Source organism: Podarcis vaucheri, assembly GCF_965113315.1.
Source record: "Podarcis vaucheri genome assembly, chromosome: 3".
Taxonomy (NCBI): domain Eukaryota; kingdom Metazoa; phylum Chordata; class Lepidosauria; order Squamata; family Lacertidae; genus Podarcis; species Podarcis vaucheri.
The window spans coordinates 35,209,252-35,231,366 of NC_138761.1; the positions used below are offsets into that span (position 1 = coordinate 35,209,252).

Sequence of the window (22,115 nt, forward strand, 5' to 3'; positions counted from 1 at the left end):
TCCTGGGTCATGAGAGATTCCTACCCTTCCTTTGTTCCCAGAGGGCGGCACTGTAAGTACATCCATCTTACATTCCCAGTAAATGATCCTATGTTAAAACAAATGACCACCTAGATAAGTTTTCAAATATGGTGTTTCCTAAAATAATGCCATATCATAAATGATTTCAGGTGATCATCCAGTGTTCTGTTAACTTAAAGATGAGCTCACATGTTAGTGTATTTATTTGATAACCTTGTTAATCACTCATATGAAAAACTGGCATTTTATTTGTTTGTTTGTAGAATTTATTAGCAAAAGATTTTTGGCATGGTAACATACAGAAATTGTGCATTACAACATTAACAGTTTCAAGTAACACATAGCCCTAATGATAAACAAATAAGTTTAATATGTTTTAAAAACTTTTTTAAAAATACACAAAGATAGTAGCATGAAAATAGCTGCTTCAAATGAGTTAGTGACCAAAGTAGTGTGTTGAAAATGCCTTGACAAATAGAAGAGTCTTAACCATCCAGCAAAAGACAAGTAGTGACTCTACCTGGAAATCATCTTTCAAAAAGATATCCCACAAAATGCCCTACTCTGAGCACTACTGATTTCAGCTGGCAAATAGATAAATGAGCAAGGGTTCAGTTGCAGTTCTTTAGGCACAGGGAAGTTTATATGGGTGAAACTGGTCATATGTTATTCCTGCCTTGTAGGGGGTTGAACTAGATGTACCTTCTAACTCTACAATTCCATGATGAGTCGTTTTGTACCATTTCTTCCATAACCCCAAACCAGTCCCAAAAATGGGAGCCCCATTGTGAGAGGATTAACCTTATCATACACTAACAATCATCCATCAATGCCCAACCTGAATTTGTATGCATTGAGAAAAGGGGTAATGTTAGCAAAACACACATCCTTCCTTGTTTTCTTTAGATCAGGATGGGCAATTTCTGACCTTTTATATCTTGCTGGTCTACAAGTCCCTGTTGGAGATTCATTCTCCGTGTCTGCAGTCATGGGATTGTTGTCTATCACATGATGGTGTATTAGTTACAGATAGGTAGCCGTGTTGGTCTGCCATAGTCAAAATAAAAAAAATCCTTCCAGTAGCACCTTAAAGACCAACTAAGTTAGTTCTTGGTATGAGCTTTCGTGTGCATGCACACTTCTTCAGATACACTGAAACAGAAGTTGCCAGACCCTTCTATATAGTGAGAAGGTGGGGAGGGGTATTACTCAGAAGGGTGGTGGGAATGGGAGATTGGCAGATAGCTGAGATGAGCCTGTTGACGACTCTTAACGACTGTAATAGGTCTTACAGGAAAAGGCAAGGGGTGAGAAGGTGAGAAATGTCTTAGTCATGTATAATGAGATAAGAATCCAATGTATTTGTTCAGACCAGGTCTCTCCATGGTTTTAAGACGGAATTCCTTTAAGAAGGAATACTAGGTATCAAAATAAAATAAAAAAATTGAGGGGGGCACACTTTTGACAGTTTATATCAAATTAGGCCATGGCAAGATCCCCAGGAATTATAGTGTGGAAAAACATGACATAGCCGAAGTATAAACCAACACAGTGGTTTTCTGCTTTTGCCACTAAATTGTGAATTATGACTCTGAATTGTACCATTAGACTGATTCTGAGAGGACATTTGGGCTACCAGCAATTAGCAGTGGGACTGATGTGTTCTAAACCAATGTCTTTCTGGCTCACTGTTCTGTGAGGTTTCCTGGCTTCCCATATGGCAATATTGGAAATGGACATTTCACATAATTGTTCCCTTCAGAATTTTCATTAGTCTTCACTGCCTTAAAAAGAATCCTATTATGTATTATTTTTTGTTGATAGTGAGCCATTTTGGAAGCTTGTTGTTAGCTGGAAAGGTGGGATAAATATATAGAGAGAGAACAACCTTTCCGTCCCTAGCTACTACTGTAAGTATATGTAGCTGAAACAATCCCATATCCTACCTCCGATTCCCTCCCCTTCCTTGTTACTTTTTAAATGTCTATTATTAGACTGTAAGATCCTTAGGGAAGGGGACTCTCAAAGTACCATATTGAAGGCATTACAGTATATTCATAAAAAATAACTAAAATACCGAATGTTGGAAATTACCTTAAGATGTTTGCAAAGGGTGGTATGAAAGCATTTTAAATCAATAAAAATTAAAACAAATATATATTGTGTTAGGACAGGCAACCCTAATGAACAGCCTATTCAAATGGCAATATAGCTAGGTCTGTTTGTGGGTCGGGTACCACTTGTCTGTGTTTAAAGGAAGGCCATAGCTCAGTGGTTGAGCATCTGCTTTGCACATAGAAAGTCTTAGGTTCAATCCCTGGCAACTCCTGGTGGAACTGGGAGAGAAATCCCAATCAGTGTAGACAACACAGAGCAGATGCACCAGTTGCCTGACTCTGTACAAGGCAGCATCCTTGGTTCCTGCACTGACATAATTGTAATGGACAAAGCAGGAGAAATTGCAGACACTACAAATGGTATGATGATGTAATTATTGCAAAACCTGCCATCACTGGTTTGTTGAAAACACCAGTCTGGTAGCCAACTGCAAAAGGGCATGTGAGTCACTGGCGCCATCTTTTAACTGATGTTTGGCGTCTGACTTCACTATGGAGTCAGTATGGACTTTATTATCATGGTTTCTTTCAGAGTAATATGGGTCCTGCATAGGCATTCTTGCAGTCCTTGTAGCTTCTGGAAAGGCTATATTCAGCATTCCTTTTGGAAGATGAAGGAGGATGAATCTATTGCCAGCCTCTTGTGGGAACAGATGAGGTGGAAAAAGGCTAATAAGATTTACTCACCCCAAGCCTCTAATTATCTGCTTGAGGAAAAAGTTTGACCTACGTGTGTGAAGGCATCACATATTTCTCTAAATTTATGCCTTAGCCTTTTATGTTGTACAGTACACATTTGTTCAAATGGCAGAGAATATCTGCTCCCTGCTTTTGTATCAACCTGAACAATGAGAACCCTCTAGTTTCGTCTTAGGCTAACAGATTTTTCTTCTTCTTGTGCCTTCTAATATATTAATCATTTCATCCAGCAGAAAACATTTGGTTTAGAAGTTTAAATAAAGTTTAAACCCTAACATAACTCCATTTGTTGTATTAGCATGTACATAAATGAATATTGCCCCATTAATGCACACACATTGCCATTTTGCAGATTTTAAAACTGAGCTAAAGTGCAGCTAAACTATTTGTTTAAGGCCTTTCAAACCTCACAGGCCTCTTTTTCTAAAGATCTCTCCACTCCCATATAAGGAATGAATAAATCATTTCCTAACAGTTCACAGCCTTGTTGCCTGATTAAGATTACAAGTGTGTGTTAATAAAAACTTCTATTAAAACTTTGTTTGCCTAATAGTCTGATGGGACCCTTCTAATTAAGTGACTGGCACTGCTGAAGTGAGGAAATATTAGTCTTCTTAATTATTTTTTTCCTTGTTTTGTTAATTGATTGAAAGCTGAAATAAATTATTTTTATAGTATTCCCCCTCCCCTGCAACACGCACGCACACACACACACACACACAGAGAGAGAGAGAGAGAGAGAGAGAGAGAAGGGAAACGTTGAATGCTTGAGTCTTGACTGCATTTCTAAAACTGCATATTATAGTCACAAGAGAAAGTCATCAGCTTCTTTGAAACTGCAGCAGGAATGATATAGTAACAGGTGTTTAGGCACTCCTCACTGTTTATTGTTAATACCACCTATTTCCATTAGTGGATGAATAACTGATGTTGATTACTGGTCATGTCAGTCAGAACACAGCTTCTTTATTCAGTATCACCTTCCTTCTAATGCCAGACTTGAACAGCCCATTGTCTATCAGTTTGGAAGTGAAATAGGGCTGTGCAAAAGTTAAAGTAGTGGTTTATGCATATGCAGTAGCACCTGTAGCTCTACAGAAGCATATCAGTTTAGAAGTTAAAAGGAAGAAGGAGCAGGAAAGAGCTATGAGTTCCAGAATCTGAATGGTGAGAATGATTGAGCCATCTAACACTGAGAATTTCGAGGGCAAGGATGGAGGGTTGAGAGAATTAGCCTGTTTAAGCCCCTAAGATGTTATAGAAACCTACAGGGAGGATTGCTTTTATTTTATTTATTTAAATAATTTTTATCCCACCCCCACCCAGAGCAGTTTACAGAAAGTTTTTTTTAAAAAAAATCTTCCTCTCTGGCTTACAATATAAAAATACACAACACAAAAAGAAAATGGATTAGGAGGAAAGAAGAAATAAGCAAATTTGAGGACAAGTTTATGTTCAAGGGTCTGTGTGACATGAAGTTAAAAAACACTCCTCCCAAACCAGTCTGGAACAGGAGTCTTATGGCATTGGTCAGAGCTTTTGAGGGGAGGTTTCAGGAAGAGAGGGGGGGGGAGAATCTTTACCATTTCAGAAGTGTATCCCAGCCCAGCAGCCAGTGTGGTGTAGTGGTTAAGAGCAGTGGACTCGTAATCTGGTGAACTGGGTTTGTGTCTCTGCTCCTCCACATGCAGCTGCTGGGTGACCTTGGGCCAGTCACACTTCTGTGAAGTCTCTCAGCCTCACTCACCTCACAAAGTGTTTGTTGTGGGGGAGGAAGGGGAAGGAGAATGTTAGCTGCTTTGAGACTTCTTAGGGTAGTGATAAAGTGGGATATCAAATCCAAACTCTTCTTCTTCTTTTTCTGGGGGTACTCAAGGGCACGCAGAACACCATTTTTTCTAGAAAAAAGTTTAAAAGTGTGGCAATTACTGTAACAACTTCATGGTGTATACTGGCACCTTTTTTTCTAGAAGAAAAGCACTGCCAGTAGAAATATAGGGCTAGGCACATAACTTGCCTGTAAGTCAGAGCTTTCCAAACTGTGTGTCGCAGCAGTGTGTACGTGTGTCGCACAAACACTCCTGGGGCTGTAAAGGGGTTAGTTTAACCTCCGGTGTGCTAGTAAAACTGAATTACTGTGTTGCAAAATTATGCCAGTCTAAAAGGTATTCACCAACATGAAAAGGCTGGGAAAACTCTGCTGCAAGTATACTTAGGACTTGAGATGTGATGGCATCATCTAGACTGACCAAACTGCGCCGTTCCCCAAGATTATAACGGATGCACTTTGTTTTACTCAAGGCAAGGCAACATATAGTCAGTAAGTTTTCCACTATTGCCTACCCCTTCTTTCAAAGCCCAATCCAAATTCCATTGAGGTCATTAAAGGCACTCAATTAATTTTAATTGGCTTACGACCAGGTTCCCAGTTCTTAGAATGATTTCCTCACTGGCCTGTTGCACTTACTCCCTCTCATATTGGCAAGTGCTTGAGATCTTGAAGCCAAGAGCTTCTTAAACATTCTCTCAGTGTTGACTTAGTGTTGCATCTCCAGTTTCCATTGCTGATAGTACTCTAACTTGAGGCTTACATGATGCTCAGCACCCAGCCTTGTATTTTACTTCTTGGCTCAGCTGAGGTAATTATTAATCCACTCTGCTGTGAAATTATTCATAAAATGATAAATGATGCAATGCTATGCCAGTGCTTAGTATAGCTAAGACAAATTGACCATTCCATATATGTGATCCAAGTTCAGGTATCTACATGTGGACCAGTGCCCAGTACTGAGAAACCTTTTGAGAAGATTGTGAAATTTGTTTCTTTCTGAATGCATCCACCACTTTTCTCATATCTCTGTTCTGCAACTGTGGTGAACTTTGCATTGCATGATTAGGTTAATCTTATCACTCAATTTGATTTGTTTTTAGAATGCGTTACTATTAATTTACCGTTGCTGTTTATTGTGGTTTATCTGCTGTTTTTAATTGATATTGTATTTGTTTGTTTGTTTGTCATTTTTATTTATTAAATTTATATACTGCCCTATAAGGTAAAGGTAAAGGACCCCTGGACAGTTAGGTCGACTGTGGGGTTGCGGCTCTCATCTCGCTTTCAGGCCGAGGGAGCCAGTGTTTGTCCGTAGACAGCTTTCTGGGTCATGTGGCCAGCATGACTAAACCGTGACAGAAACCAGAGCGCACGGAAACACCGGTTACATTCCTGCCACAGCAGTACCTATTTATCTACTTGCATTGACATGCATTCGAACTGCTAGGTTGGCAGGAGCTGGGACAGAGCAACAGGAGCTCACTCCGTTGCGGGGATTCGAACCGCCGACTTTCCAGTTGGCAAGCCCAAGAGGCTCTTAGATCTCAGGGCAGTTCACAACATCTTATATCCTATCCTACCTTCAAAAAGCCTAAGAAGGAACACATGAGAATATCACAGTTTATCCTTATCCTTAAAAGTTTATCCTTTTTTTAAAAAAAAGATTCATCTGAGAGCTAGTGCCTGGCTTAGCTGACTCAGTGACTGTACTCTCATGCCCTCCTGTACTCACTGAGGCAAACAGAAGCAGTAATCCCTTTCCTTCTCTTTTAGGCCTGTAGCCAATATCCACTCTAGTACATGTAGGAATGGTTGAGCGACTCAATATTTTTGAATTCCTATAGGTACTGAATTGATCTACATATCACAGACTAATGTGCAGATAGTTATCCGCCAGCTTTTGTACTTCTCAAACGTTCTCATATAGTTCTCAGCTAAAGGGAAAGTATCAACGTGCATTTTTAAAAAAGGTATATTTGGAAGCAATGTGTTTAGAGAAGCATATTTTGAGAGAAAATATGCAAATAAGTGAATTTACATGTGGATTTAAAAAGAAAATTACAAGTTAAGGAAGGAACAGGATGGAGTAGACTCACTGTGAACCCATGCAAAAGTGACACACACCAGCAAACTGTCTTATATCAAATTAGGGCATTGGTCCTTCAAAGCCAGCACTGACTGACAGCAGTTTTCCAGGATTTCAGACGTGTTCATCTCATGTGCTCAGACAACCCAGACCTTCGAATTTTCAGTTAATACCCAAAAGATTGAGTGCAGGTTTTTTAAAGGCTGAGCTCCTCTTTAGACTTCAAGGCTGTTTTCCTCCACAAAAGCTATTGAGCATCTTCCATTGCAGCTTTACAGGTCTATAGAATTAAAGCTGAACTCTGGAACTCCCTGCCACAAAAAAAAAAATTACTGTGGCAAAGAATTTAGCCATTTTTAAATAAAGATTAGATATTCATAGAAAATGATGTCAGTAATTGGCAGCTGATTATTCTAATCTCCACTTTCATCTGTCACAATTTCATTTCATTTCATTTATTTTTTTTCTACTGTCTTTGCCCTTGCACTACCACTTTGTGACCAGTGAATCTAAGTAATTTTTAGCCTTCTCAAAAGTACCCTGGATCAGAATTCCTGATCTTGATTAGAATGTGATTCTAGGATGAAAAAGAACCCTGGCCAAAGATACACCAGGCTGCAGGTGTTTTATTTGGACTAGTTTAGCAACATCTCAATGAAAAGCAAAGACACAGAATCAAAGAATTGTACAGCTGGAAGGGACCCCAAGTGTCATCTAGTCCAACTCCCTACAATGCAGGAATTTCAATTAAATTTAATTCCTAAATAGTCATTTGTGAAAACCTCTGGTTCCAGTATATGTTAGAGCCAGGGCAAATTAACCCCTCTACCTGAAAGGGACTAGGAAGAGATCGCCCCATCTCCATTCCTAGTGAATCTTCAGATGCATCTCTGAATTCTTTGCTGTATGCATTCAGCTTGCCCATGCAGCTCCCAACCCAGGATTACTCCTTGACCCCAAGAGCAAACGTATCAATTATCCCACACCGAAATCAATGCTAGAAGTTGGATCACCCTTCCCAGATGTGTGGATCCCTGCCTTCCCATTCTAGGTCTCTGAAGATACATTCAATTACCAGAATGGGAAGAGTCAGGGAGCAGGATGCACCTCTGATACCACCTCCATGCACCTTCTTAGGGAGGTGGGAGAGGTATTGTCAAAAGGCCAAGAGGGAAGCTTTCAAACTGGCTTTGCTTTTGAAATTAGTAACTGGAAAATCAATATGTCACTTCCCTGTCATGAATTAAAAGCTTATGGGCATTATAAATTAAGTATATAGAGGTTAGCCAGTGTTAATAGAGGTCCCCAGGGCTCACCAAACAGTACTTCTCCCAAGAAAGCAATTTAAACACTGTCTCCTCCCTAATGCATATCCTTGAATATTTATTTAGCAGGACTTACTGTAGTAAAAATGTCTCAGCATTGTCCATGCTGCTTGTATTTGTGGATTACACTTGCCCAGACCAGTGTGAATTATAGGCCTAGCTTTGCTCCTTGCAGTAGTGAGCATGGGCTATATATTGAAAGGGAGTATATGAATTCCCCTGGAACGGGAGCATGAGGTTGATCATGGGTCACATGCTTGTGGTTTCCCAGCAAACTCTTCATACCCCAGAACAGCCAATAAAAATGCAAATGAAATGAAATCACTGCCTGATACTTGGAGTCTAGACATGCTGACCAAACAGCATGCCAGAACATGGGCACATCAGTATGCTCAGAGGCCTCTCCATTCAAAACACCACAGAACTAAAGTGTCAGATCTTGGCATTTGATTAGGTCAGAAGGATTAGATCAGTGGTTTTAGCTAAGTACTATAGACCCCTGGTTTTTCAAAAGTCAAACCATGGACCCCTACTTTTGAAAATACTGGTATCTCTGTGGTAGTTTTTGTTATATGAATGGAGCCACATTGCCTTCCAACATGTCGCATGACTTGTGCAAGAGCATGGTTCCCCAAAATGTATGTTTTTTGGGTGCGAGTACAGGCCCCCCTCAAACGGGATGTCCTCGACAGTTGATGGGTAAGTACCACGGACCCCTGGGTGGGTTATGCAGACCCCCTGAGATCTGCAGACCACTAATTAGGAACCACTGGACTAGATGATTTGAGCATTGTGCGTGTCGTTTCTCATTCTGTGCTATGCACCCATTTCTTTTTTAAGAGATTCGCCTTTTCTCTCCCCTGCACAATATTAACCATGGCAGTAGAGTCCTGAACGTGTTTAGTAAATCCCACAGGCCTCAACATTTTTTGTTCTTGAGTTTTGGGGTGGGTGTTTTCATTTTGTATTTCTATGGTGTGAACCATCCTGCAATCTCAGATGAAGAGTGGTATGCAAATTTAATCAAACAAACAAAAAAACAAAAAAACAACAAGGTTTACGCCTTAGACTTATGCTAAAGATTGCAGCCTCAGTTTGCTATAGAGATATATTCATTTCTGAAGAACAACTATAATGAAGACCAAAAAAAAATGATTTCTGGTGAATTGTGCTGGTAGACAGTTTGTGATAAATTGTCTCTTTTTTGGAGTTTCCTAAACTTTTGGTGTCTTTGTCAAAAGACTTGAAAAGGAAAGCCTTATGTTTTAGTGTAAATGGAAAATCTGGATTTGTGATTCACCGGACCGTAGCAATTCCTCCCAAGGCTTTACGATCTGTGGATTTCATACAGCTGCTGCATAAACATATACTGATATAAATCTTTTGGAAATCTCACTGCACAAAGCTACTGAGTATGCACTGTAGCTACTTCCTAAAATTCCATATCTAGTCATGTCTTTTAGAGGTGGCATAAAAAGGAAAACTCTCCTGGTTTTTCTATTAAATTTAATTACTTTCCCTTACATATTTTCTTTCCCCAGCTTGGAGGAAAAGGTGGCTTTTATTTAAACATGAACAGCTTCAAAAGGCTGAGTGCACCTCGCACCACACCCAAGCTAAATAGCAAGTATTTGGCATACACTGAAACAGGACATTGTGGTGTTGCATTAGAAATGTTCCTCAACTTGTATAAATAGTAATTCTAATTATGAACAACTCACCACTCACAAGTGCTAAAAGAAATCATGTTTTCTACAGTACATTTTTGTGACAGCAAACTAAAAAATGGTAGGAGTAAAGGATTGGGCAGCTTACAAATGAGGTTATATACAGTATGTATAATGTGCACTTTGGCTGAATTGGGTTCCTAATCTTAGCTTCATCTGAGCTTTCAATTAAGAGCGTACCTTTAAGCTACATAAAGTAAATACAGTGCCTCTCAAAGGAAAATGTGTCCTGTTTGAAATCCCTTTCAAAGTTCCATGTATTGAGGATAGACCAGACCAGGAATATGGAGTATTAATCTTATGAGAATAATGAGATACTATGTACCAGACATTAGGCAGTAGTGATTTTGTCATTCCTTCTTTTGATTTTCCAGTATAGACCTGAACATTAATTGAAAGCACTGCCGAGAAAGACTAACATGACCAAATTAAAGCCTGTCTTACTGCAGCCTGCCTAGAAACATCAATTTTATGGATACCAAGTACAACTTAAGTGCCTGTTATTTTTATACGAAGCCAATTGAGGCTTCTCTGCTGGGGTGAATAACATATGCATGTGCAGGGGTGGCAATTTTCATTGGGTGTGGAATGAGTTTGAACCTCTTCTTCCCCTGTGGCATGGCCTTGATGGGGGTGGGAAGAGAAGCTAGTGCTCTCCCCAACAGCTGCTATTTAAACAGGTTTAGTAGGTGGTTGGTAAGAGTGGAATGGATGGTCCCTGAACAAACACTTTCCCTTTTATGAACCTTTCCGCTTACTAAGATATTTTCATGAGGCCTTCCTAGTTGTGTTGCAGTCTGCTGAAGTCTTGCAACGATCTAGATCAGCCATAGGCAAACTCGGGCCCTCCAGATGTTTTGGGACTACAACTCCCATCATCCCTGACCACTGGTCCTGTTAGCTAGGGATTATGGGAGTTGTAGTCTCAAAACATCTGGAGGGCCGATTTTGCCTATGGCTGATCTAGAGGAGGGTCTTTTATGTGGCAGTCAGCTTGGGAAACAGTCGCCCCTCAGCCCAAAATCTGTTGAAAAGGACTGCGGCTTAAAGGTAAAATACAAATTAATATGGTGGGTGGCTGCAGTCTCACCAACACTATGTTTTGTGACTGGCTAGCCTATAGACACATTAAAAAAAAAAAACACCAGGGGAGTCAGGGGAAGGGCAGGAGATCTGTGGCCTGGAACAAAAGATCTGGGTCCCTGCCCCCCCCCCAGGGTATTCCCTAACACCACCCCTTTCTTTCCATGCTTCATTGCCTCTCTGCTCATCTCCTTTCAAACTTATCAGCCTAGCTGCTTTGTTACTTGTTGACTCATTTATTTGTTGGGCTCATTTACCTGCTTAGCTTCACCTCCTCCCAGTTCCTAGAATCATAGAGCTGGAAGGGACCCTGAGGCCACCCAAAAGCAGGACTGTCCACATGCTGGTTCCTACATATCACAGACTAAGGAGACAGTCAAATGTGAGCATGACACCATAGCTTAGGGCATAAGAAGTAATTCTGATATTAAGGAAAACCCAGCCCACACTGTTAGAAACTGTGTAGACTGAATGTGTGTGTGTGTGTGTGTGTGTGTGTGTGTGTGTGTGTGTGTGCAGGATTGTTTCTACTTTCCTCAGTTGTGACTTCTGGGTGTCTATCAGTTCTGTGTGCACAGAGACTATGCATATATAATTTTATTGCATGCACAGGCTCTCCCTAAGCAACTAAGAACCCAGTTTTCCCCATTTATGTGGAGAGAACTTGTGCAGGTTGTACACATAACAGGGCTGCACGCACATGAAGCTGATAAATACATGGAGGTTCAGAGTAGGCATGGAGGGCGTCTCGCACTGCTGCCACACATTTAGCCCACCTGCTTTGAAAAGAGCTAATCTCTCTCCTCATTGATGTGCTGCTTGGTGGTGTGTTATTGCTGGGTACCTGGAGTGAACAAGGTGCTAGCAATGTCACAAAAGTAGTAGCACATATGGTAAAGAAAGTAGAATGAAAAATGTTAAAAGGCTCATTCATTTCACTTTGTCATTAAACAGGTGAATTATCTGAAATAGATCAGAGAAAGGGCGAGGGTATTAACCTTAGGATTAAAAGGTATGATGCCTCCAAGAGAATGGGGTGAAGATCATAAATCTATGCAGGCTGGGAAGAAATGAGATGTTTAATAGAGAATCTAATTGAAGTTTAAAAAATGTCTTGGCTGGTTTGGCTAGTGTCAACTTCAATTATTTGGGTTAATCTTATCCTGGGACGAGAAGAATAGATGTTAATGAAAATCTCCTAAGAGCAGCAGTTTTCCACCCCCCAAGGTTCTGAAATTTCTAGGCCAACTGTAGACTGAGGGCAAACATAATTCGAGTCACAAAAAAAGGGGGCGGGGAAGATTTAAGCAGAACTAAAACACTACCACCACAATTTCAAGGAAAAGCACACCTCATTTAGTGCTTCTTTAAGAAAATAAAATAAAAGAAGAAAAAGGAGTAAGGAGAGCAACATGCTATGTTTGAAATGGTGCCGTTAATTTGGTTTGCTCCTCTTATTGTTTCTGTGCTGCTCTTTCTGCAGATGGACTGCCCATCTCAACAAGGAATAAAACAAAAATAGAAATAGATGTATTGGAGCAGGAGCTCTGATGGCACAGGCATAGCCATATGTGCTTCTTTTCCTAAATCTTATTCCTAGGTGTAGAGATCTATTTTCTTTCCCAGTACAGACTGAAGTTGAATCGCAGTGAGAAAATACATATCCTCAACATATGGTGATATGGTCTGTTTTCCTAATTATGGAATGGGCAAAATAATTATAACAATGGCAATGAAATATCTGTTGTCTGTTGGCAGAGTTAGTTGTATTATTTATTTTAGAATGTTCACTTTCTGTTTTCCTTTCCTTTTTCCAGTTTTTGACTGCAATTTTGAATCGCACTGTGATCTAGAATATTCCCCACCGATGAAGGAGGGACATAACAGATCCTGGCACCGAGTGAGTGCAGATGAATTCTCACGGCTCCATCTTTTGGATGGCCCAGAGAGGGATTACTCTGAAAATTCAGCAGAAGGTGAGAATAACAATCTGTATTCACTGAACACGATGGTCGAAGTCTTATTACTCCAGGAGGAATAGGATTTTATTTTGAGCTTATGGTCTGTTTCTCAGCAGGTGTTGGGGCAGATGTAAAATGTTTGCTATGAAAGGTTACAAGAAAAAAAATTACATGACTAATAAGAAGGACATGCAATCTTATGAACAACATTTTAAGTCAATTAGTCTCTGGAAGTGTTACCTGTACAACTTGTACAAACCAAACCAGAACTGATATGTTAATGGGTAGATTCAAAAAATCTCTTAACAAGCCGTGATACACATGTGAGGACTTTCCTGTTAAAAAGTGACAAGGCGAATATGTGGTGAAACTTTAAGAAAACAGGCTATTGTGTGATAATGGCAACCACCGAACAAACAGCATAGACATTGAAATCTATCCTAAGATTTTGCTATAACCTCTTTGTTCAAATGTCTTCAGGATCAACACCAGGCCATGGTGTAACAATGCTATTTCCATGCAAGTGTGTGTTCTGAATTCAGTTGCAGGGCTTTCATGCAAATAGCATTCAAACTTCTTGTAACTTCTGACAAAAGCTCCTTAATTAAACTGCCAATTATTCCCCAGAGGATCCTAGAGGGCAGTCTTAGAACTTAGGACGGTGCCTCCTCCTGGCATGGAGGCAAGGTCCTTCTTCAAATGACCTCATCTAGATGGAGGAGCCATCCCATTCTCCAGACCAGCCCTTCCACTTTGAAGGTTGGGACTTAGCTGTGCTGCTTAAGAGCTCAGCTTTTCCTCTTCACATTTTCCCCCCTCTCGCTCTTAAATTTCTTTACCTCTCCATTCTCCTCCTCATGTTGTCTTTGCTTCATCTTTTCCCCATCCCATCCCCAGAAGTGGTTCACACCTATTCAGACAGGAGAGATCAACAAGCTGGTCAGCAGACATTAAAATTACTACTTCCCTAGAAGGGCAATGAACTGTGAAAACTCTAGCAGTGGATTCTCCCATGGCTGTGTTTTCTTCCTCTGTGGTCTTCCCTTCAGAAGGAGAGAGGGACCCAAAGGGATGCCTGTGAGAAGCATGTGAAAGTGGTATTATGCAGAGATTTTGAAGCACAGACAGCTGCCTTTGGAGCTTTGGTGTTCACTTGGGCTGTTTTCAGTTTCGTAAACTTCAGATAGCTCCTTGGGGAAGTGGTGGGATTGTTGAGCCATGTGTCATTATGGGGATTAAGTGGTTATCCTTGCTCTTCTAGCTCCCCCCCCCCCCGCGCGTGCACCAGGAGAAGGCACTATCCCAAGTATCAGGGCTGCCCTCTAGGAACTCCTGGGAATAGAAATTCACACTAAGCATTTCTATTTATCTCTTTTCACTTGAGGGAACACCTTTTTCTTTACCAGCCTGTCTCTGGGGGAGGCCCTTCTTGTTGTTTCACCACCAGGGGAAGTACATGGTGTCATGACAAGAAAAGAAGTCTTTGGATTGGTAGTGCTTGGCCTCTGCAAAGCCTGCCTCTCAGAAGTGTGGCTGCCACCAATTTTACTTGGATTTCAGTGTCAGTTTAAGTTACAGATAGGTAGCCGTGCTGGTCTGCCATAGTCAAAATAAAAAAATTCCTTCCAGTAGCACCTTAAAGACCAACTAAGTTAGTTCTTGGTATGAGCCTTCGTGTGCATGCACACTTCTTCAGATACACAGTGTATCTGTGTATCTGAAGAAGTGTGCATGCACACGAAAGCTCATACCAAGAACTAACTTAGTTGGTCTTTAAGGTGCTACTGGAAGGAATTTTTTTTATTTTGAGTGTCAGTTTAAGTCAAACATTTTGTGCAAGCATTTGGAAGAGGTTAGGTAATGTTACCACTGTGGTGTATCACCTACTGTGTTCAAAATTTGTTTTTGTTTTTTAAAAGAAATGTTGGTATTGACCTGTTCTGTATTTTGTTGATATTTTTGTTGATATCCACCGTGGAATAAGTATCTACTCACATTACACGCAAGTTGAAATTTGATCATGAGGATGGTATTTGGTGAAGATACTACATTTGTGAACTATCTCTAAGGTGTAAATAATTAGAGCACTGTGGTTTAAGATTGCTCTCACTAACATTTCATTAGCAGGTTATGACTTCAAAATGCTGTGATGACCCAAAAGGGGAATGGCCCTAAAAGGGTTGCTTTAGGAGTGTTGCATGAAGGCTGCGGAGAACTGTAGTCTTGTGATTCACAGCTAGCTGTTTCCTTTTCTGTAGATGATGACTTGAAAAATTTGCTCTTTCAGTGAGCATTTTCCATTCAGTTTTAAATCATTTTGCTTACAGCTGTTTGGCACAGAAGTATTGTGTGTGGTCTGCTTCTATCTTAAATAATTAGGCATAGTAATTTCAACCCCTACTGTTTGTTTCCTGAAAATGTGATTCCAATTAGCTGCCTCCCGTTTCAACTCCATTCATAGATGGTGAGTAGGAGGAGTAAATTTGTCCCACCATCTATTTCTGTTTGAAGATCCTGGTGGGAGACATTCCTAGAATAGGATAACACCTGCTACTGTCTCATCCTGACTCGAATGAGGCATGGATCCTGATTTGGCTCTGGATTCAGGCCTCAGCCAGATATGTATCTCTAGTGGCTTTAAATGAATTCAGTTAAATTGATGAATGTGACTTCATGTGACTCTTGTACAAATCCGTTCACTGAATTTTATTTAGAAGGAATGTTCTCCAGATTTATTGCACCTTCTCCATGTATGCAGATCTCTGTGGGTAACCATTTGTAACTAACTTGCTATGCGGAAAGTGTGATAACTTTCTAATTAGTCAAATGTTTTGGACATTTCCTGAGCCATCATATCGTAACTGTATGATATAAATATTGTTGGTATGAGCAGCAGAAAAAATATATACTTCGTCTAAATAGTGATTGTCTTTCTCTCTGAGATGTAAATTTATTTTGAGGGGTTGAAGCTCTCCAAATCTGATGAAGTTACAATAAATGTAAAATAATTACATGCTCTGTTAGTTGGAGGCTTCCTTTTTGTTTCTCACAGAGGTACAGAGACGAAAAGGTCACAGGACAAAATGTTCTGGGACCTAGCTAGGCAGTGAGAATATTAGCATTCAGAGACAATGAATTATTGGACTGTAAATGCTTGCTGACTTTAATTTATGGTCCTTTTGACAGAGAAGGATGAGGGAGACACTACAGGATAATAAAGCGATAATCCTGAACAAAATATTATATATTAACGTAACTAGAGAGAATAAATCAAGGCATTGGCTTGCAAGAAAATAAGCAACAAAGAAACATCAAACTTCCTAGAGTGAATATAATAAGAAATACCCAGATAGAAAGATAAAAGGGTACATAGAAGTTGGATAGTTCAAGTCAGATGAGTAACATTGATTATATTCAGTGCAAAGAAAAGAAACAATGCTAAAGGCAGTAGCCACATATCTGAGAACCAGTTTTGCATAGCTCTCACTATATTTTCAGATTAAAAAAATTCCTTCCTGTAGCACCTTAAAGACCAACTAAGTTAGTTCTTGGTATAAGCTTTCGTGTGCATGCACACTTCAGATGTCGTTCTCAGGACTATTCCCCCTGATATGTAAGATGCTAAAATAAGGAATGGGCAGCGTGCCAGTGTGTGAAACAGCTATGCAAAAGCTAATTAGGAAAGGGACCAAAAATAAAACCACAAATATAATAATTGCTTATTGTTATTAATTGTTGTTGTTGTTATTATTATTATATTAATTAAATTTCTATACCGTCCTTCAGCCGAAGATCACACGGTGGTTATACACCTCTACGATGTGACCATTCTTGGAATACTGAAAAAATCCTGGGTACTTTAGTTTGTTAAGCATGCTTTGAATTGCAGCTCTGGGAGTGGGAAACTACAGTTCCCATGAATCTTTGGGGGAAGCCATGCACTTTAATGGTGTGTTGGAATGTGCTTTAAGTGACTTTGAAAGTGACTCTTTCCTATGTCACTGAGATGCCTTAGCAGCAAGACTGACCCAAGACATTTTGGCATCTGAGATGAACCACAAAATGTCCCTCCCCTGCCTTAGAAGAAAGGGTGAGTGACAGTCTGCATCAGGAACAAGTGGCAGGGAGTAAGGATCTACAGTGAGAACAAGAGTGGGAGGAGACTATTCTCCAAGAGGCTGCATTGTGGGGCAAGCTGCTGAGGAAGCAGCAGATCTGACGTCCAAGGAGCACACCATAACTGTTGCTTGTCACTTTGGCAGCAGTGGGCGATGCACTTCTTGGAGGCCTTGGATCTTGCTGCCCCATGGATTCTGCTGCCTGAGATGGTTGCCTCACCATGCTTCATGGATAGGCCAGCTTTGCTTTGCAGTAAAGACCATTCAGGACTGAACACTTCTGCTTTGTCTTCATAGCACACAATCAGGACAGCTGCATCAGAAAAATGCAGAAGAGCTGGGTTTTAAATTTTACCTTGGCATTTGTCACATTGTTTGCTCTGGGAACCCCATCCAGTGATTTCTCCATGGTCTCATGGTCTTTTCTATGTTTCAGCACATCAGTATAGACCATCTAGAAAGAAATGTAACAATACAGCTTATCTAAAGAAAATCTGAAAGGATACTAGCTTCTCCAATAAGGACATAACAGAGGTGTTAACACATGGCAAATGTACCTGACTTTTTGAAGTAAAGTACTGAGGAACTTCCTTTATAGCTTAAAGAAAATATTCACTCTTAAACTAGCTAATTCAGGGGCATTAGCCTCATTAGTGACACAGTGGAAGCTTTGTTAGTACAGCCTTTATGCTCTAATGAGCTTTCTCCAAAAAGGCAGTACCTGTAGATTAACATGTTTAATTTTGCATATGCCTGCTAATTTTGCAATAGGTTTATGTTTATTTAAAATACAGAACTGGGATATGTGTGGGTTAGTCTGCTAATCTTCTCGAGAGGGGGTGTGTGTGTTACTTAATTACCTAGAATTTTTGTGAACTGAATGGCTTCTTATATAGAATGAAATGAAAACATTTAGTATGTCTAGTATGTCATAAGTATGTATAAATAATTACTTATGTGCCCTTCAGTATGAATCAGTTATTACTGTCTCTTAAATAAGTGAGTGGCTTCCATAGATTTATAGGGAAGAGAACAATGCAAAGAGATAGAAAGAACAACAACAACAACAACAACAACAACAACACTCCCCTCTTCTCTTGATGCTTTGATCACCCATGTCCAGGACAGGGCAATGTGTTGCATGAACTTTAGCAGCATCACAAATTGCACACCCTATACTTTCTGCCATAAATGTAAATAACTCAGACATTTGGACCACTGCTTTCAAAGGAGGAAGGAGGTTTTTCCTCAATTCAACAGCGTCCCTTATCTGTAACCCATAACTCTCTCCTATATAACTTCATGGAATCTTTTGGAGATTGTAAAGGTATTTCAAGTGAGGATATATTTCAAGTTAAAACCTGCTCCTATCCCAGGCACTAATAGTAGTGGTTTAGTATATGTATAATATTATGCTTTGCAGCTTAGTAAAATGCCCTTGTCTACATAAATTCACAAAACCTGTGATATATATATAAGTAACCAGATGCATCCTATAACCTGTTTCTCTATTTTCTTTGGTTCCAACCAATGCTAGGACAATGATATTCAGGTTCTCAATCTACTGGCAGGCCAGTAGGGCAAGTAGCAGGTTCTAGAACAAGTTTCTGGACACAGTAGGGGGCTCGTCCAACTAGGTAGGTAGAATTTGGGATCAGATATAATGAGATGGTGGGAAAAGGCATTTCATCAGCAAAGTCCAGTCAACTATAGCCCTGAAATTCCACCTTTTCATGATGCACATGTTGGGCCATTCCTGGATACACTGGCACCCTGAGCCTTTCTTTGGATGTTGTCCTAGCAGCACAAAGACCTCATGCTCTGCCTTCTAATACTTGCTACCACTCTGTCTTATCAGTGACATTCCTAGGGCATGATCATAATTTATACAACACACCTTCATATATGCACTGAGTATGGGGGAAAGGGTTTCAGTGAAACACTTCAAAACTGGAAAATAAAGCCATGGTAACTGGTTGCAAGACAAGTACTTGAAGATGCAGGCTTGGATTCTAAGTTTTACTCCGTAAGCAGAACAGAGTTCTCAGTCATGAAATAAAAGTTTTCTTGTCTTGCCTTCCCACTTAAAATCTGTTCCTGGGAGTTGGAGGACACTTGGGAATGGAGGGGGAACTGGCAGGGGTCAACACTACTGTTACATGAAGGATGGAGCAACTCAGAATCCAAGCCATAGAATCTATATCATAGATATTAAAGATGGAATGCAAACCCTAAAGTATGTTAGCAACATTTTTAAAAAATGGACAATGACTGATGTCAGAACATTCCCTTTAGTAATTAAAAACAAACAAACAGTCTGTGCATCAAGGTTAGAAAACCAAGCTGCCAAATCTGCCCCTTCCATGTCTCTTGATGTATTTTCCACAACAGCATCCCAATTCCAATCCAAACCTCCAATCTGCCACACAGTGTGTGTGTGTGTGTGTGTGTGTGTGTGTGTGTGTGTGTCTATAGTGTAAGTGTCTCTGCTTGGCTGAGCTTGACGAAGCTCTGCTGGCATGGGCATCCATTAGTTCGGAGGTCATCACTGCACTGCATTGGTGGGTTGAAGCTGCCACCTGTGGTATTTCTGCCACCAGTAGTCAGCAAAGCAAGCAAGCAAGCAAACAAAACCATTAAACAGGTCAAGATCAAAAAGTGGTCCAGGTACAGGCAATGAACCTGATCCAGGATTCTCTGCTGAAGCAGCCTGAACCTGGCATTGAAAAAATGAGATGAAACACACACACACACTTGCCCTGTTCGTTGTGGGCTTCAGATGAGGCGGGAGCTCTATCCAGCTCCACTGCTGTCAGGCAAGAGTTAGGATTGCTCCTTAGTCCATTATGGGTTGAGAAGGAAAGGGGTAGCAGTGAGGACACAGGAGTAAACAAAAGGATGTTATCAATTAAGGTTCTTTCCATAAAATAGTTCCTCTTCCTGGCTTTGTTCCAGCAAGGGACCTTGTCACTGTGCTTGCCACATATGTTAGGTTCCATAGCTGTTCTGACTTTTGAAATGTGTGCCAAGTCACCTGTGATGTTAGCAAAACGCTTTATGCCATAGGGAAAGAGGTTGGGTTTTTTAAAGTCATTAATATGATGTGTGGACCACAGATGTAGTCTGTGAATATTCTTACATACCACGTTTCATTACCAGGTAAGTGCTACTTCTAAAATGCCCCTGTGTTACATATATTGATGCTGCATAATGCTTAGAAGTTGTATAGTAAGATACATTGTAAATGCATCTTGAAAGTATTGAATCGCCATGGAACTCTTGCTGTAGTTAAACAATCCTCAGGGGAAGGGGTGATGAACTAATGGCTGACATCATCAGCTGGGCAGCTTTCTAATTTAAGAAGATAAGAGAGATGCCATCCCAGTATTCAATTCTGAGAGTTTATTTCAATTTGAAGGCAGATAATTATTACGTTTGCTTTAATTCAGTTAAAGTGACCAGCAAGGAGTGCTCTCCCCTCCACAATGAAATGATAAGAAACTATGTCTAGCTGTTTGCCTATGTCTTCTTCGATATCTTTCTATTATATGTATGGCGTGCTACATCACTGAGTCATTTCCATAGGATCTTAAGAATATAATTATCATAAAAATTATGATTTAGAAACAGTGCTGGCTGGTCTTATTTTACAAAGCACTAGCTAATTGGAGTTTATGTAGGCAGAGGGCCAAACAGTTTTTATTCATCTGACTCTGATGAATCAGACTACTCCATTGAGATATTCGTTTCACTTACTGGAATTAACAAGCAATGAATGATAATGAAAATAATAGAACACTGCGTCGGCATGATTGAACCTGGTTGTCAAAGCTTGGCTGGATTAGAGCATTGTAGCCCTGTTGTGATCATTGGGTTTAAGTGTACTCTATTGTATTTCTTACCTGCTGTTTACCACATGGTCCCAGGATAGGTTACAGCAATAAAATATACAGTGGTACCTCGGGTTAAGAACTTAATTCATTCTGGAGGTCCGTTCTTAACCTGAAACCGTTCTTAACCTGACGTACCACTTTAGCTAATGGGGCCTCCTGCTGCAACCACGCTGCCGGAGCACGATTTCTGTTCTCATCCTGAAGCAAAGTTCTTAACCCGAGGTACTACTTCTGGGTTAGCAGAGTATGTAACCTGAAGCGTCTGTAACCTGAAGTGTTTGTAACTCGAGGTACCACTGTACAGTTCTAGAACCCCAAAACAGTTACACTCATAAAACAATAATTCCACATACAAAACAGACTGGGATAAAGATTGCAACTTTAAATGCTTGTTGAAAGAGAAATGTGCCAAAGAAACACACAAAGATAGGACCTGTCTAATTTGGAACAGGAGGGAATTCCAAAGGGTAGTTGCTAAAGACCCAATTCCTATATTGTATAGAATGGCCCTCTGGATAAGATGTTATCTGCAGTGATTGATTGGCTATGTAAGGAGGGAAACTTTTTAAAGTATTCTGGTCTCAAGCTGTCTAGGGCTTTGTTGCACCAGTACCAGTGCATTGAATTTAGCTTGGTATCCAATTGCCAATGTGCCATTTCAGCACCAAGACCTGGGGGCAGTTTGCTGAAGGAGGCACTTGGAGGTGATGGACAAATCTGTCATTTTTTTGTTTTTCTCGGTTTCCCACTCTTCAGTTTTCCACTTTTCCTCATCAGTTTACAAATAATATTTTTAAAAACCCAGCCAAATTCCATGAAACTTCAGCAGCATTTTAGTGCAAATCTGTCATGGACTGGTTGGATGCAGAAGAATGGTGGGAGGAACCAGCTGGGGAACCCCCAAGGGAAGAAGGCTCAGAGCCTGGCGATTGGTGGTAGGATGGCTATGAATGGTCAGAGGGAGAAGACTGGGAAGAGGACATGTCAAAAAGTGAACAGTGGGGAGAGTTTGTGGCAGAGAGAAGTCTGGAATCAGAGACAGAAGCTGAAGCAGGAGATGAGAGAGGCCAAGAGGCAGAGATGAGTCAGGCTGGTGAAGAGTCTGCAAAAAGCTCCCCTCCCCTCTGGTCTCCCAGAATCAGGAGGGGCATGAAGTAGGAGGAGCAAAGGCAAACATGCAGGTGCAATCTCTGATTGCTTGGAACACATCCTGGACAGGAGGAGACATAGCCAGCTGTAGGGAAGTGGGGACCT

General features: G+C 40.5%; 1 protein-coding gene across 1 annotated transcript in view; it reads left to right on the plus strand.

Annotated features, from left to right (window-relative positions):
• Window positions 1–6: 6 nt before the first annotated feature.
• ALK (ALK receptor tyrosine kinase) overlaps window positions 7–22,115 on the plus strand; it is a 411,412-nt gene continuing 389,303 nt past the window's right edge. Inside the window, exons 1-2 of the mRNA XM_082214794.1 lie at window positions 7–52; window positions 12,707–12,865. Of these exons, the coding sequence (XP_082070920.1) occupies window positions 10–52; window positions 12,707–12,865 (202 nt within the window). The 5' untranslated portion in view covers window positions 7–9. The remainder of the gene's footprint in view (window positions 53–12,706; window positions 12,866–22,115) is intronic.